Source organism: Callorhinus ursinus, unplaced genomic scaffold (assembly GCF_003265705.2).
Source record: "Callorhinus ursinus isolate GAN/ISIS: 27379988/994484 unplaced genomic scaffold, GSC_fseal_2.0 scaffold8, whole genome shotgun sequence".
Lineage (NCBI taxonomy): Eukaryota > Metazoa > Chordata > Mammalia > Carnivora > Otariidae > Callorhinus > Callorhinus ursinus.
Window position 1 is genome coordinate 43,908,076 of NW_027397070.1, and position 15,626 is coordinate 43,923,701.

The 15,626-nt window shown below is 42.8% G+C and overlaps 1 protein-coding gene across 40 annotated transcripts in view; it reads left to right on the forward strand.

Annotated features, from left to right (window-relative positions):
- Positions 1–15,626, forward strand: part of SIPA1L1 (signal induced proliferation associated 1 like 1) — a 463,818-nt gene that overhangs the window by 325,452 nt on the left and 122,740 nt on the right. For 39 of the 40 annotated variants that reach the window (XM_073895440.1, XM_073895444.1, XM_073895465.1 and 36 more), the window contains one exon: positions 528–2,328. In XM_073895440.1, coding sequence (XP_073751541.1) covers positions 831–2,328 — 1,498 coding nt within the window. In that variant the 5' untranslated portion in view covers positions 528–830. Of the gene's footprint in view, positions 1–221; positions 242–527; positions 2,329–15,626 lie in introns of those variants that run through there. The other variant, XM_073895470.1, reaches the window with a different exon arrangement.

Genomic DNA, 15,626 nt, shown 5'->3' on the forward strand with positions numbered 1-15,626 from the left:
TGTTAAGCGTTTGTAAAGAAACCGAAAAAGCAAGCAGGGTTTTGAAAGATGAAAGATATTAAAAAGTGAGTGTTGCAATGTACTGGATGACATGATTCTTAGTCTTGTTTAAAAACTGACTATACGTTGCTCTAATTAGTGAACTCTGCTGGTCATGTTTCGAACTTCTGGTCGGCACAGTGGTTCGTGATGTTCTACATTATTGGAGGTCACTGGAGCCTGTACTTGGTCCGCACTTGGGGTAGGAGCCTTGATGTCTCGGGACAAAATCCCCACCCCCTCCTATTACATGAAATTAGTTCAGTGAAGCTAACGTATTAAGTCTTTCAAAATATGTATCATTTGATTTTATTCAGTGCTTTCACTTTCTTTCAAACCTGCTTTACCAAAAAGATGGGCTGTGAACTATGACCCACAGTCCATTATTGAGTTTTTTATTTTCATGTGTCTGGTTTTAGCAATTGCATATTTATTTTTAGAGGTATTTATCAAATGCTAATTCTAATTGTCCTTCTTCTCTCTTTTAGAGAAAGCATGGGATTGTGGCAGTCACAGAGTCCCAGTAATACAAGTTCCATTCAGTTTTTTCTGAAAGAAAGCTGTCTGTGAAAGCCAAGCAAAGGGAACCATTGTGGATTATAATGTTTTGAAGATCTGGATTTTCAGAGGTTTGGAAATAAGGCGTCATTTCACCTTTTAAATGAAAAAGATTAAGATCTCATGCAACTGCTGTATTTTCTGGAAGCCGTTCTCCAAAAGGGAAGTGCACATTTAAAACTTAGCTATGATGGTCCTTTGTGCAGGGATTTGAGTCTGATTGCTTCTCCATCATGACCAGCCTGAAACGGTCGCAGACAGAGCGGCCCGCTGTCCCCGAAAGGGCCTCGGTTGTCGCCACGGATGGCGCCCCCAAAGTCCACACCGACGACTTCTACATGCGGCGCTTCAGGTCCCAGAATGGCAGCTTAGGGTCCTCAGTCATGGCTCCGGTAGGGCCCCCCCGAAGTGAAGGTTCTCACCATATAACCTCCACCCCCGGAGTCCCCAAGATGGGGGTTAGGGCTAGGATTGCAGATTGGCCCCCACGAAAGGAAAACGTCAAAGAATCTAGCCGTTCAAGCCAGGAAGTAGAAACCTCAAGTTGCCTTGAGAGCCTGTCCTCCAAAAGCAGTCCTGTGAGTCAGGGAAGTTCTGTGAGCCTCAATTCCAGTGACTCAGCCATGCTGAAGAGCATACAGAACACGCTGAGAAACAAGACGAGGCCGGCGGAGGGCATGGACTGCAGGTTTCTGCTGCCCGAAGCCTACCCCAGCTCCCCCAGGAAGGCTCTCCGCCGGGTCCGGCAACGGAGCAATAGTGACATCACCATAAGCGAGCTCGACGTGGATAGCTTCGATGAATGTGCCTCGCCCACCTACAAGACTGGGCCGTCTCTGCACAGGGAATACGGTAGCACCTCCTCAATTGACAAGCAGGGAACGTCTGGGGAAAGCTTCTTCGATCTGCTGAAGGGCTACAAAGACGACAAGTCTGATCGAGGTCCAACTCCGACCAAGCTCAGCGACTTCCTCATCACCGGTGGGGGCAAGGGCTCCGGTTTCTCTCTGGATGTTATCGACGGGCCCATCTCCCAGAGAGACAACCTCAGGCTCTTTAAGGAAAGGGAAAAACCACTCAAGCGCCGCTCCAAGTCCGAAACCGGGGACTCGTCCATTTTTCGGAAATTACGCAATGCCAAAGGTGAGGAACTTGGGAAGTCATCGGATCTGGAAGATAACCGGTCGGAAGACTCTGTCAGGCCCTGGACGTGCCCAAAGTGCTTTGCTCACTACGATGTCCAGAGTATATTATTTGACTTGAATGAGGCGATTATGAACAGGCACAATGTTATCAAGAGGAGAAACACCACCACGGGGGCATCGGCCGCTGCCGTGGCCTCCCTGGTCTCGGGGCCTTTGTCCCACTCGGCCAGTTTTAGCTCCCCGATGGGCAGCACGGAGGACCTGAATTCCAAGGGGAGCCTCGGCATGGACCAGGGAGACGATAAGAGCAATGAGCTGGTACTGAGCTGTCCGTATTTTCGGAATGAGATCGGTGGAGAAGGTGAAAGGAAGATCAGCCTGTCAAAATCAAATTCTGGTTCCTTTAGTGGGTGTGAAAGTGCCTCCTTTGAGTCCACGCTGAGTTCCCATTGCACAAACGCAGGAGTGGCCGTACTTGAGGTGCCCAAGGACAGCCTCGTGCTGCACCTGGACAGGGTGAAGAGGTACATCGTGGAGCACGTGGATCTGGGCGCGTACTATTACAGGAAATTCTTCTATCAGAAGGGTGAGTGGAGATCCTGTAGCATGATGGATAAGATAGTTAAATGTATTTGCTACCATTTATGTCTTTTTGTGTTTTTGAGTTACTTTCTCCTCTCAGGCATAAAAATGTATAATATTAATGGTTTTTTAAATTTAGTGGATGAAATTGGAGTCTTTGTATAAAAGACTTGCTCTCTTACCCTGAGAGATAAATGCCATAAAGTTGAAAATATTTTAAAGATAGCTTTTTTTTTTTTTTAAGGACTACAAAAACAATGCTGCCTTTCTTAGCACTTTTATAGTTAGTACAGAACCATTTCTTTTCTGCCTCAATGTTCTCATTGGTAAATGGGACTTACACATTCCTATCCTTTTGATGGGAATTTTAGTGAACATTGATTACATTATTTGACAAAAGTCGCAGAGCCAGTAAGTCTCAGGCAGGAGTCAAATCTAGGTCTTATAGAATGGGGTAGAAAAGGGGCTGAAGGGATCAGTACCCTTAACATGTTGGTGACTTCCTTTCTAGTGTTTTCTGTTTTGTGTGTGTGGCGGGGGGAAGGATATATATTTTTGGATTGTACTTTATGTATGTTTTATCTCCTTTTAAGAAAGGCCCTGGGATTTACTGAACAATAAGTAGTTTAAACGAAGTCTTCAATCTAATAATGTTTTTGAGCCACGTTATTCATTGAAGAGTGAGCTTAAGTCCCCAAGTGCCCCAGCTGAGAAACAGGCTGCTCCCCAGGGAAGAACCTACGCTGTGGCCCGTTAGCTAGCTCAGGGGTCTCCACAGCCTGACTGAGTGGTCCCCCGGACGCAAAGTGCTAGAGCAATTTGACTTTACACATACTGCTTCGGTGTTTTTGAATCTTACTTAGACTTCTTCCAAATGAAGTTCCACTTCTAGTGTTCCTGGTAGCTGTATTACATTGTTCACATTAGAATAAAACTTATCCTAAGGTCATTACACGATAGACTGTATTCACAAGGGTTTATTGACCGTAAGAATCTTGTCTTGTTGCTAAGTATCCATGTCTTCTAAATGTCTCTCATAAGTACTTGACAACATGATAATGAAAATCCCATTTCCATTTTTAAGCAGTCGATGTTTTCTCAATAATTTTATGGAGTTCTGATTTTAGAAATCACCTTTTCCTTATATACTGTCCTATATACCTTGACAAGGCTTCTCAGTGTTGCCATCTTGGCATTTGGGCCCGGATACTTCTTTCTTGGAGGGGGCTGTCCTGTGTGCACTGTAGGATCAGATTAGCAGCAGCCCTGCCCTCTACACCCTAAATGCCAGTAGGTACCCCTCCCCCAGTTGTGACAACCGGAAATGTCTGCAGGCATTGCCAAATAAATGACTTTTGGGAGGTAAAGTGGCATCTAGCTGAGAACCCCTGCTTTATTGTACCTGGGGACATTATCCACAGGTGTTCCTAAGCTGTCTGTTGGTGGGGGCCATCTTGCTAAAAACAGACACATTAAGAACATATTGGTTATAATTTTACTTATGTAGTAGTGGGCACTTTATCTGTTAGGCAGTATAATAATATTAACGAACAATTTGGAGCACTTATTATGTACCAGGAACTTTTAGTGTTTCCTATGCCCTGCATTTTTCTCCTTTCAACCTCAAAATGCCCTCTGAGGTAGGGTGCCGTCCGTGATGGCATTTCCCAGACAAGAAGACGGGGTCTTACAGGTTTAAGTGGACGTAAGTGGAGCTAGTCTTGTGAGAGCCCAGATTCCACTTCTGCTGTGTCTCACCGGCGCCGTGTTCTTAACCACTGTGCTCTTCTCTCTGCTGTGTTAGACTGAAGGGAAAGAGTATGTTTTTATGTTTAAATCTGGTAGAAATTTGTATGGCATAAAAAATTTGGACATCTATATTCCAGAGGAATCCAGCTTAGATCATAACACTTCATAAATTTAAAAGCCACTAATCCAAAGTCATTTCTAATTTGAAGCGTGGAAAATACCCTCTTATGCAGCATAATTGGAACTGGGTTAATTGAAAATACCAGTTAAAAGTAGGGAATCTTTAAAAGTTATACATGCCCAGTATATTTTATTTTCAGTAAAATATGTAAGAATGTACTTGCCAAACTCTTGTGAGGCCGAGGGTTTTTCTTTACGAGTGATCGTACTATGGGAATTTGCTGTTGTGTGAACAGTATAAGACTGTAAGAGCTACAGCAGCCCCTAGCAGAGCCATCCAGTCTTACAGAATCTTAGGTTTCATTTTATTCTCCTTTTTCATAGTTGTCTTGCCCACATCTCATCTAATAGCTTTCTTTTTAGTGACTTGCTTTTATTAAGTCTTTCTAAAGCCTTCAGCTTAGTTTTTAATAGAAACAAGATTTATCTTTAATACTTGTATTCCATCAGCTTTCATAATATTTAATTAAATTTCATAATTACAATAACAACTCAACTGGCATAAACAGGTTTGGGAAGACACCGCCTGACTCTGTCAGCATGAAGTCCAGCTGGTGGGGACAAAGTGTGTGTGGCCCTGGAGAGGGCCTGCCTGTGTCCTTGGGCATTCGTCATTGTGCTGTACGGAGGGAACTCAGAGCAATAGTTAATCCAGGAAGTTGGTCCAGTGGGAGGCGGTTTCAGAGTGCCTGCTGTGTTTTCTTGGGCCACACAACTTAGAATTTTCAAATCAGGCAGGTCATTTGTCACAGTATGATAATAAACAACAAATTATGGCTCTGAGTAACCTCATTTGAAGCTGAAATGAAGCCCCCTAAAGTATAACTGTATACTTGAAAAGTTAGATATCTGTACTTAGTCACCATATAGGATATGGTTAAACAAAATATTATAATTTTTACTCTACAACTTGGTTCACTGAGATTCATGGGCCAACTCCTTTTTTCCTGATCAGAAACTGAAAGCGAGTCCTCTTGTTGAAGGAGTACGTCGCTGTCAGGTGCATCAGGGTGTAACGCTACTGGCCTGGCTGTCAGTCCAGCCTCTTCATGACCAGATACTTGGCATTCTGCTCTTTAATGCATTCCTGACTTCACTGTGGCTAAGTCTGGGGGTGGGGTTGGGGGGGGGAGCTCCCTTTCTTCAAGTATACTCTGCAGTCAACATTATATGTAAAATTTATATTGGGCTTGTGAAACTGCAGTCCCTCTCTGATATCATACTGTTGTTATGCAGGTCATTATTTTGAGAATTTAGAGTACAGAGGATATCTGACTACACCATGTAAGCCCACTGTTTGCACTTATTAAAATAAGCACCACACCATCAAGGTTCTGCTCTCCACCCCTTTCTCTTGACCGCTCCCCTTTGCTGGTTTGCTAGCGTGCTAGACACTCATACAAGGTTCAAGGACAGGAATAATACAGTTAACATTTATTGTGTCCTTACCTGGTGTTTTATGTGGACTTCCTCACTTAACGCTCTCAGGACCCCGAGGCGAAGCGGTCATCGTGATGAGTGCAAGTGATGCAACCACAGCCTTCCTAGAGAGACCCAAACCAGGCAGAAGGATAGCATTAACATTAATAGGGTCATCTCCCCTTGACTCCATATATGTATTTTGTGTTTAGCTTTTATTTAGATAGTCACTGTGATGGAAGTACCCACAAAGTTTGTAAGTGGAGAAAACTGTTAAAGTTACGATGTTACCTAGAGCCACCATGGCTTGTTTAGGAGGAAACTTTGCTAGCCTTTGCTCACCTCACTTTCTGTGGCTGTACAGGACTTCTCCAATTTTTGCTCTGAGTGTGCAGTTGTCTGTGAGTCCCATTCAGAGTGATATGTTTGTGGAAGAGCGGGGCCCACGGTCTTGGCGGTGGTGTTTGTTGCTCCATTGGTCTAGAGCGTTGATAGGCTGGTCTCTACGCCAGGTGGGGGGTCTCTCTCAAAGTTCCTGGAGATGCTGTGTCAGCGACAGTCCTCTCCCTACTGCCCAGTGGCGGGAAGAAACTGCCATTATGTGCTCTGAAGCTCATCTGAGACTAGTTTCCCACTCCTAATGCTTGTATATCTAATTATTCTTCTGATAATGTTAAACCATCAGATTTGATTCTGTTCAGAGGCACACACGCGTGTACACACACACACACACACACACACACACACACACACCCACCCACACCCCAATTCCAGCAGTGTGCTGGGCCCCAGAACTATCACTTGATAGTTGGATTTCAGTTACTCTTGTAATGTCCAGTTTTCTTGATAAGAGGGTGAGAGGTAAATAATCAGCCATCTTTAGCATCATTTCTTCAGAATATATGCCTTAACTTCATGTGTACTTGGAAGTGACAGTGTTAGCAGTCTGATCTAGTCTCAGTTTTACTATCAAGAGCTGGTCTTGAAGCTCGAGTTTGTTAGATGAGGTCAAGTAGCTGTTGTGAAGTTTTAGTGGATTATACTGTGGTATGTATGGATCATCAGGGAACACCATCCAGCTAAGCTTATTTGGAAAATCTGTGTTTAGTTTGTTTTTTAATCCTCCTATAAGTACTGCAACATTAAACTTGAGAAAGTTGGGTTGTCTTATAGTTCAGAGTTCTTTACGGATAGTTATGCTATTTAGTGTTTTGATGTGGACAGTTTTATTTTTCGGGGAGGTGGTAAGCCAACAAGTCCGCTTCACTGAACCATGCTGTGCTCTGTGTTCCTGAACTTAACAATTAATTTTGGCCAACATTAATAGGGAAGGATTTTATACATGCATAATAATTCATTGTTCTAATACCCTTGTTTTTTATTTTTCACTGAGATCACGTAAACTGTATATGATTGGCTTGAAGGTAGCTCTCTACTTAGGTAGCCCTTTCAGGGAGATTTTGGGCACTAAATACCTTCTTGAGCTAACCAGGAGTGTGATTTGCTACCGTCTTTTTATCTGCTCAGGGCTTCCAGAAGCAAGGAGGCCATTAGGTATGGAGGTTTGCATGTTTACTCCTTTGAAAACAGTCTTCTTCTTTCTCGGCTGTGATCTCCTGAATTTTAAAACTGATGATCTGGACTCTGATCTGTAAGGCATTCAGGATGCCATATTGCCTGAACCATCTCAACCCAGGTTTGTGGAAGTTGGTTAAAAGGGTATGTGCCTTAGCTGTTCCTCCCTCGTGTTTTATTTTTAAATCAGGATAAACCATCAGAGGTAGCATTTGTGCAAACACTACACTTTATTCAAGGTCATCTTTTTAAGATCCAGTCATATAAAAACAGAATTTGTTGTTGCAATAGAATTGGTGATGAAGCATTGCCCACTATGTCAACTTGTTTTCTGGTAGCTACTGAATGCCTGCTCTCTGGTGATAGGTGTGCTTTATTGGTTTGCTGCTTTTGTTGACTGTGTCTCCTGTTTTACTTCAGCTCCCACAACCACATTTGATTCTCAACTATACAACCTTCATTATTAACAAATTGTTTCCACTTGCAGCTTTTATTTCTAGTTCATCAGCATGATTTATATATTTCCTTTATAATTAATGACCTAAAAAAATTCTCTTTGGAAAAGGTAATTAGCATACATACACTTCTTTCCAAGGCTTTCTCCTCTTTCCTTTCTTTTCTATCTTTTCTTTCCCTTCTCTCCCTTTCCAGTGCAGGGCTTGAACTTGCGACCCTGAGATCAAGACCCTGAGATAAGACTGAACTGAGATCAAGAGTTGGAAGCTTAACTGACTGAGCCACCCTGGTGCCCCCTAGCTATCTTTCTTACCAGCTGTCTGTCCCCTGCTTCCATCTGGATGGCTGTCGAGTTGGCAACTCAAAGCCATGCATACAAACGTTGACTTCTTAGTTTTTCCTCCCTAAACAAGTCTCCCTCATCACTGCCCTCTAGCTGTAAGTGCCACTGGTATCATCAGTTACTTGGTTTTGAAGCACTGAAGCCTCTTTGATGCCTCTCTCCCCTGTTGTCCACCTCCGATCAGTTGGGAGGGCCCCTTGAGTCTATCTTCAGATTGCTGCTAACTTCCTGTTCTGTCCTGTTCCCAGTGCTATAGCTGTAGACCCTCGTTGCAGCTTACCCAAGTTCTAGCATAGGTGTCTTAGTCTCTTCATCTCTAGTCTGCTGTACTCAAAATCCAACCTCTTGCCTTTGCCAAATATAATCCAACCTTGCAATAGTAAGGTAAATTTAAACATAAACATAAACTTATGTTATATCATAAACTTAATCCTGAAACAAATATGTAAGTTGAGTCCTCTGAGAAGCCGATGTTGAGACAGTATAGGCTTTCAAGTGGTTTGTTTGGGCCTTGGGGGTGATGCCTGGGACAGAAAAAAAGGGAAGAAGCAGAATTGAGCAGGAAAAGTCTTCAGTCCCTGATGCAGATGTGACCCCTGAAAGGAAAAGAGCAGAATTGGACACAGGGAGCCTCAAATCACGATGCAGATCTAACAAAGTCCTAGTCAATACAGTGGTGTGAAGAGTAAACTTTAGAGGAGTCCCGTGTTGGGCAATAATGTCCAGGCCCTCTCTGCCCCAGCATGCTCAGTTTGTGGTTGGGGGCTGTCCAGGAAGAGAGTGGCTGGGTTGGAAAACTGTAGCAGATCCAAAGAAGCTACAGCCAGAGACTTTCAACTAATTGCATTTCTTGTGGCTGAATCGGTTGCAAGCCCTTTCTGGACGGGAGACCCAAGTGTTGTATGTCCATGGCTGCCAGATAGGCATGAATGCCTACATCATGCTTGGTGAGGTGTGGGGCACTGGAATGGTAAGCGAAACAGACCACTCTCATGGAGGGCGAAGGACACTGACAGTTAACAAGTCACACAAAAGTATACATATGCTTATTATAAAAATTAATAATACAGAAGTGGAGAAAGTAATCCTTCTCCTAATTCCAATAATTTGACTTATAATCTTCTGCATCTTACACACAAAATCATTATCCTATTTAGTCTTAACAAGAGTGTTCTTCATGTTTTTAAAATAGTTTTAAAAATCAACAAGTAGAGGCGCCCCGGTGGCTCAGCGGGTTGAGCATCAACTCTTGGTTTCAGCTCAGGTCATGATCTCATGGTCCTGAGATAGAGCTTGGAGTTGGGCTCGGTGCTCAGTGGGAAGTCAGTTGGAGATTCTTTCCCTCTCCCCCCCCCCCCCCGACTCACATGGGGCCCATTCTCTCTCTAAAAATATATAAATTAAAAAAAAAAGTCAACAAGTACACATGGGGCACCTGGCTGGCTCAGCCAGTACAGCATGTAACCCTTGATCTAGGGGTTATGAGCTCAAGCCCCACGTTGGGCATAGAGCTTACTAGGGAAAAAAGTACATATTTATATCTTCATTCACTAAATAGTATTGATTAAGCATCTACTCTGTACCATCTGCTGTGCCTGACAGAAGCACATGCACCTGTCTTCCTGGTGTTTGAAGTCTGCCATTGGTGCTCTTGAGACAAACGAGAAACATTTGAGGGTTATGAGAAATAATTGAGAATCATGAGACATAATTCAACCATTATATTTTTTTCTGAATAGTTTTAAAAACCTACAATTTATTTTTTCCCCCTTTCTGGAGTCCATTTAGATGGATGGTGGAACTTCTGAATTTATCCTCTGTGCTCTTCTGTTGTAATTTCAGTTTTTTGTTTCTGTTCTGTATTTATTTTATCTCCTGGACAAGGGATTGGTGTGCACCTCTCTGCATCCTCTTATTTAGGCCTTTCACTTCTGTCAGCAATTGTATATTTAATCCCCAGGATCTCATTATTTTTGTTTCCCTATAGTTATGTTTGATAATAGCTTATCCTTTTTATACCCCACATTCCTCCATTGCTATTCATTAGAATTTTCTTCTCCTAAGTTCTTTGAATGATCTGTATCTTTTGGGTTGTATTTTCTGTTTTCTCAATTTTCTCTCTCACGCTAATACTGGTTTTCCTTAGCTGTCTGGTGATCTTGTTTATGAACCAAGGGCTGGAGGGATCAGTGCAGGCGGCAGGCTTCCCCTCAGTGCTGTGCGTCCCTTTCCCCAGCCGGCCTTGCCGGACGTGGACAGGGAGGACGGAGGGCTAGTGCCGGAACAGTAGTGCGACCTCCTAACACAGAAATGTCCCTGCAGCATGAGAGGGCAGTGACCATGGTGTAGGATGGGACCCACGTGGGTGCCAGCATGGGGCGGACTTTGTCATGCTCCATTCCCGCGAGGAGCTGCCTTTCTTCTTCCACCTCTGTGCATGCGTGTTGTGTTCTCTTCCTCTCTTACACTCTTGACCGGCTCCTGCCTCTCCTGGGCCTTCCCCGAGCACTGCCCCAAGTCGCCCTGTGCCCTTGTTTCTGCACGGTGCTTCCTGTGATGCTCTGGTTCGTAACCAGTCGGAGCAGGCCTTGAAGGCCGGGACCCCAGCCTAGGCAGGCTCCGTGAATGTTCCGCAGTTGAATGAATGTTCCATGCGGATGTTAAGTCTAAGATTTAGTGAGTTGAGTGTGTCCCATATTTATAGCATCAGGGAGAGGCCATGAGGGCCCTCTTTGTGCATGACCTCGTGTTCCACTACAGACCTGAATAATATGTGGCAGTTCCTTTTCCTCTCTTTTCAGGAAATGAGACCACAAACAGGTCTGTGTGTGGTCAGGGCGGTTTAGTGGTAATTAACCAGGACCACCAGCTGGTCCCCACAGGCCTAGAACACCCGTATTGAGACTGAATTTTACTATTATGAACTGTATTAGACATGACCAGTAGATGCCAGAATCAGTGAGTGACAGGTGAGGAGAAGCAGGTTTTGCATAATCTCAAAGTATCTCCCCGAAGGTATTTGTAAACCACAAGGAGAGGGCTAGGAACTGGCAGATGCCACCTTGATGGAGTTGAATAAGGGTCCATACCTGGGACCCCAGGAATTGATGCACTGGGAAGGTGACATCATTTCTGTGGCTCTCTTGCCCAAAGTACACACCCACAGTGCAATCACGTGAGACCACCGGGCAGACCCCAGTGGATTGGGAAATACTCTGCCACGGTCATGAAAGACGAGCAAAGAGTGAGTAGCTCTCACAGACTGCAGGGGACTAAGGAGAAATAACTTAAGTACACCATGGGATGCTGAATGGGATTTCAGGACAAAAAAGGCACAGTGGAAACCCTGTTGGAATTTGAATAAAATCTTTAGTTAATGGGATTGTCCCAGTGTGAATTTCCTGATTCTCATCATGATAATTGTGCTGTATGGAGTCACAGAAGATGTTAGCATGGGAGGAGGCTGGGTCATGGATCTATGGAAACTCCCTGTACCATTTTTGCAGTTTTTCTCTAAGTATAAAGTAGTGAAGATGAAAAGTAAAAAAAAAAAAAAAAAACAAAAAACCTCCTCAGGTGTAGTCAGTTACAGTAGCTAACATAGGAGCCATCCACTTGGGAAGTGGGGTGCTTCCCCAACTTCCTGTATCAAAGTGTGTCAAAATGACTGCCATGCTTGCAGATTCCCATACGCTCTTCTCGTTGCTGAGTCAAGGGAAGAAGGGCTCTTCGGATCTATTATTTCAGTACAACTTGACACGTAATAAAAAGCCTGTCTCACCTATCTCCAAACGTGTACCTCATTATAACTTCAGACACCCAGTGAGCCCTTCATCCTGAGCTCCTAAATCAGATGCTCAGGAAATATTTTATTGTATCAGTTCCTTTCCTGAACTTCTCATGGAGCCCCTCCTCTGTAAATGGAGGCCATTCATCTGATCTTCGGGGCAAGCAAGAGACGTCTTTTTTAAGTTTCTGTATGTACGTATTTAAGAGAGGGAGAGAGCCCCCACATGAGTGGCGAGGGAGGAGCAGAGGGAGAGAGAATCCTTAAGCAGACTCCGTGTTGAGCAAGGAGCCCTACACGGGGCTCCATCCCACCACCCTGAGATCATGACCTGAGCTGAAATCAAGAGTCAGATGCTTAACCGACTGAGCCACCCCGGCGACCTCTAACTGCTTTCAGGTCAAGTGGAAGCAGTTGTTGGCAGAAGAGCATCAGCAGAAGCAATGTCTGCAACTGGTGTAGGCCTCCAACCAGTCTGTAGGCTGTGCTATTTTTTGAGACACACTGCATTGTCCCTGACCTCCTGGGCAGGAGTGACTTCTCCCTTGACTGCATTTCTGACTATCCCTGAGGGACATTATTCCAGATCCTTCAAAAGCATTTTTAGGTAGGAAGACCTCTTGCTGCAGTATCCCTGGTAAGGAGGGACGAAGAGTGTTTTAAGTATAAAAAAGTTGACTTAGAGGGGTGCCTGGGTGGCTCAGTTGGTTAGGCGACTGCCTTCGGCTCAGGTCATGATCCTGGAGTCCCGGGATCGAGTCCCGCATCAGGCTCCCTGCTCAGCAGGGAGTCTGCTTCTCCCTCTGACCCTCTTCCCTCTCGTGCTCTCTATCTCTCATTCTCTCTCTCTCTCAAATAAATAAAATCTTTAAAAAAAAAAAAAAAGGTTGACTTAGAGAGTGGTGTTTCATTGTAATTTCTCTCATTTAGATGTTAAATACATTTTTTTTCCCCTGAGCTGGCATTTGAATTAGTGTTGTTAACATTAAAAGTAAAGAGTTACACTAATACGCAGCCTTTTAAAGTTTTTTTATACTCACTGGCCATTTAAAAACCAAGTACATTTTTTTATACTTTTAAAAGTCTTCCCATTATAGAAGTTACATATATTCATTACAGAAAAATTGTAACTGTAGAAAATTAGAAAATTAATCTTGTGGGATTACTAGTGATTTTATTTGTTTCATCTTTTTGATACATGCCTATTCATGTTTTCAGTAAGACAGGCTCATTAGATACAGTTTACAGATTTTTTCATGATTCCATAATTGGCTGTGCCATCATTTAAAGTTTTCCAGCTGCTGCAAATTCAGGTTTTCCAGTTTTTCATTATTATACATGATGTTTATATCAGATATTCCTAAGGTGGGTTTTTTTTCCCCATTTGACCTCTTTGGCAGTTGGGCAAAACCTATGGTTTCATCTTAGAATTTTTACTCAAATTAGAATAATGTTTTTAAGTCCATAAAATAAAAATACAAAGCATATTAAAATACAATTGCAAAAGTGTTTAAAATTTTGTGACATACCAATAAATATGTTTCTTCTGTGTTAACAGAATGATCTAGTATCAGGTCTGATAACTTTCAGAGTAGTGATGAGCATAATTGACGTTTTGATATATCTGCAACAACTATTATGTGAAATACCTGTGGTTTCTTTTGGTGTCAAAGTCACATGTACTGCTAATAGTACCGTAGTTTGTTGCCTGTTTATCATTGACAGAAATGCTACATTTTGTTTAGAAGTTGGTGAAAATAAAGACACATATTTTTTTCATTCAAGTTTGTGGGCCCCCTAATTTCTATCCATAGATAAGATTAAAAACCTCTGGCCATATGTAAATCTTGTTATGTAACTTTCCCCCCATATACCCATAAGGTAGAGTCCTGTAACTCTAATGATGTGAAATTTAAAGGAACCTTGATTTGTACTGCGTGGTTGTTCTTAAGAAAGCATAGACCAGAAAGGTCTGCCTGGTATGTTGAAGATTGTACAGTTGAACATTTTCTTGCCTATTTGGAATACTTATAGTTTATATTTTTGAATACTTAAGTATAGGCCCAAAACATTTTTATTTCTTTTAATCACTAGTGAGCTTGAATTTTTAAAAGCTATAATTATTGGCTATTTGTCATAGATAATGACCAATAAAAATTCCCCCATTTTGATTCTATTACTCTTTTTTTTAAGATTTTATTTATTTGACAGAGACACAGCAAGAGAGGGAAGACAAGCAGGGGGAGTGGGAGAGGGAGAAGCAGGCTTCCCGTGGAGCAGGGAGCCTGATGCGGGGCTCAATCTCAGGACCCTGGGATCATGACCGAGCCAGAGGCAGATGCTTAACAACTGAGCCACCCAGGCACCCTTGATTCTATTACTCTTTATTTTCCCTTTGTTTCAAATAGTTTTCTTTGTGTTTTTTTCCCTTTAATCATTTTGATGCAATTTATTAATGTCAGCATAACTTCATATTAAAGTCTACCTTGTATTGGCAAGTTATGGGGCTATTGTGGGCTGCTCAGTCACATGCTCTTTAAAGCCCCACCACTTTGTGCAATTTTGGCAAGTAGACCACCCTACTTTTTAAGAATTACCTATGGAAAAAAGAATTGGAACTTCAGAGCACTCTGTACTTTGTAAGTGTGCACAATTACTCTTATGCAACAATAATTATAAGCTTAGTGGAGTGCTTTGGGACAGAATTCTGGCATGTGGCCAGTCCTGTGTAAATGTCCCCATCCATTACTCTGACCTGCTTTTGATTATGATGCAAAGTCTTGGGCTATTTAGTTCTCATGGAACCTCCACCCTTATAATTAGGATGAGCCCTTTGGGGACCAGAGACTATCTGAGTGGTGCACTTCTCGGAAAGAGCCATTCTTTAAAAAAGTTGGCCTCTTATTACCTCTACTTTGCCAAACCTGTGTTTCATTTTTTAGAAGCAGAATATGCTACTGTTGGTTTCTTTCTTTTCTTTCTTTCTTTTCTCCTAACTTTAGATCTGTCCTCTTTCTAACCTTGTTATTGGGAAAAATATCGGAACAGCCTGGCCCCGACAGGCAGAGAGGGGCAGCTCTGCAGAAGCATGTGGGTCCACGGCACTACGATGTAGCACACTTGTAGCCCAGCAAGTAGACTGTTCTAGGAAAAAATAGCTTAAAATATTGAAAATGGGGAAATAATTGTCATTGTCAGTTCCATTCTTTGACCTGCTGACATGTAGGGAGGCCCAAGTATGTCTGCTCAGCACTAGTATCATCAGGGTCCCCTTCTGCAGTGACTTAAGATGTCTTTTCTAGGGACAATGGAAGGGTTTTTGTTTTTCCTTCTGCACAGTCGATTGGGGTAACCAAGATGAGAACACGACCGTTTTTTGTGACGTTAGCGTATGTTGCTATCACAGTGCCCGCAGCAGAGTATGAATGTGACCGCTCCAGCAAGCACCGGTTTTCACTTGAGAAATGTGGATGCTAGTTTGTTAGGTGTGAGATAGTAGCTACGTTTCATTTGCTTTCTCTTTCTTTGTGTTTCTTGTGTCTATTTTCCCTATTTAAATTTCTCAGTGAACTATTTTAAAGAAACACTTTAACTAATTACAAGTTATTTCTAAAAAATGTATTTTTGTTCATAATTCTGCACAGCGCAGATTCTGCTGGTCTCCCTAGAGAAATGTACAACTGAAGTATTAATATAGAGTCTGCAAATACTGTGAAGAGCAACACAAAGGATCCAAAAATTGCTGGTTGAACCCTGTAACTCCTGTGATTGTATTTTTCCCTTCCCCCTTTAC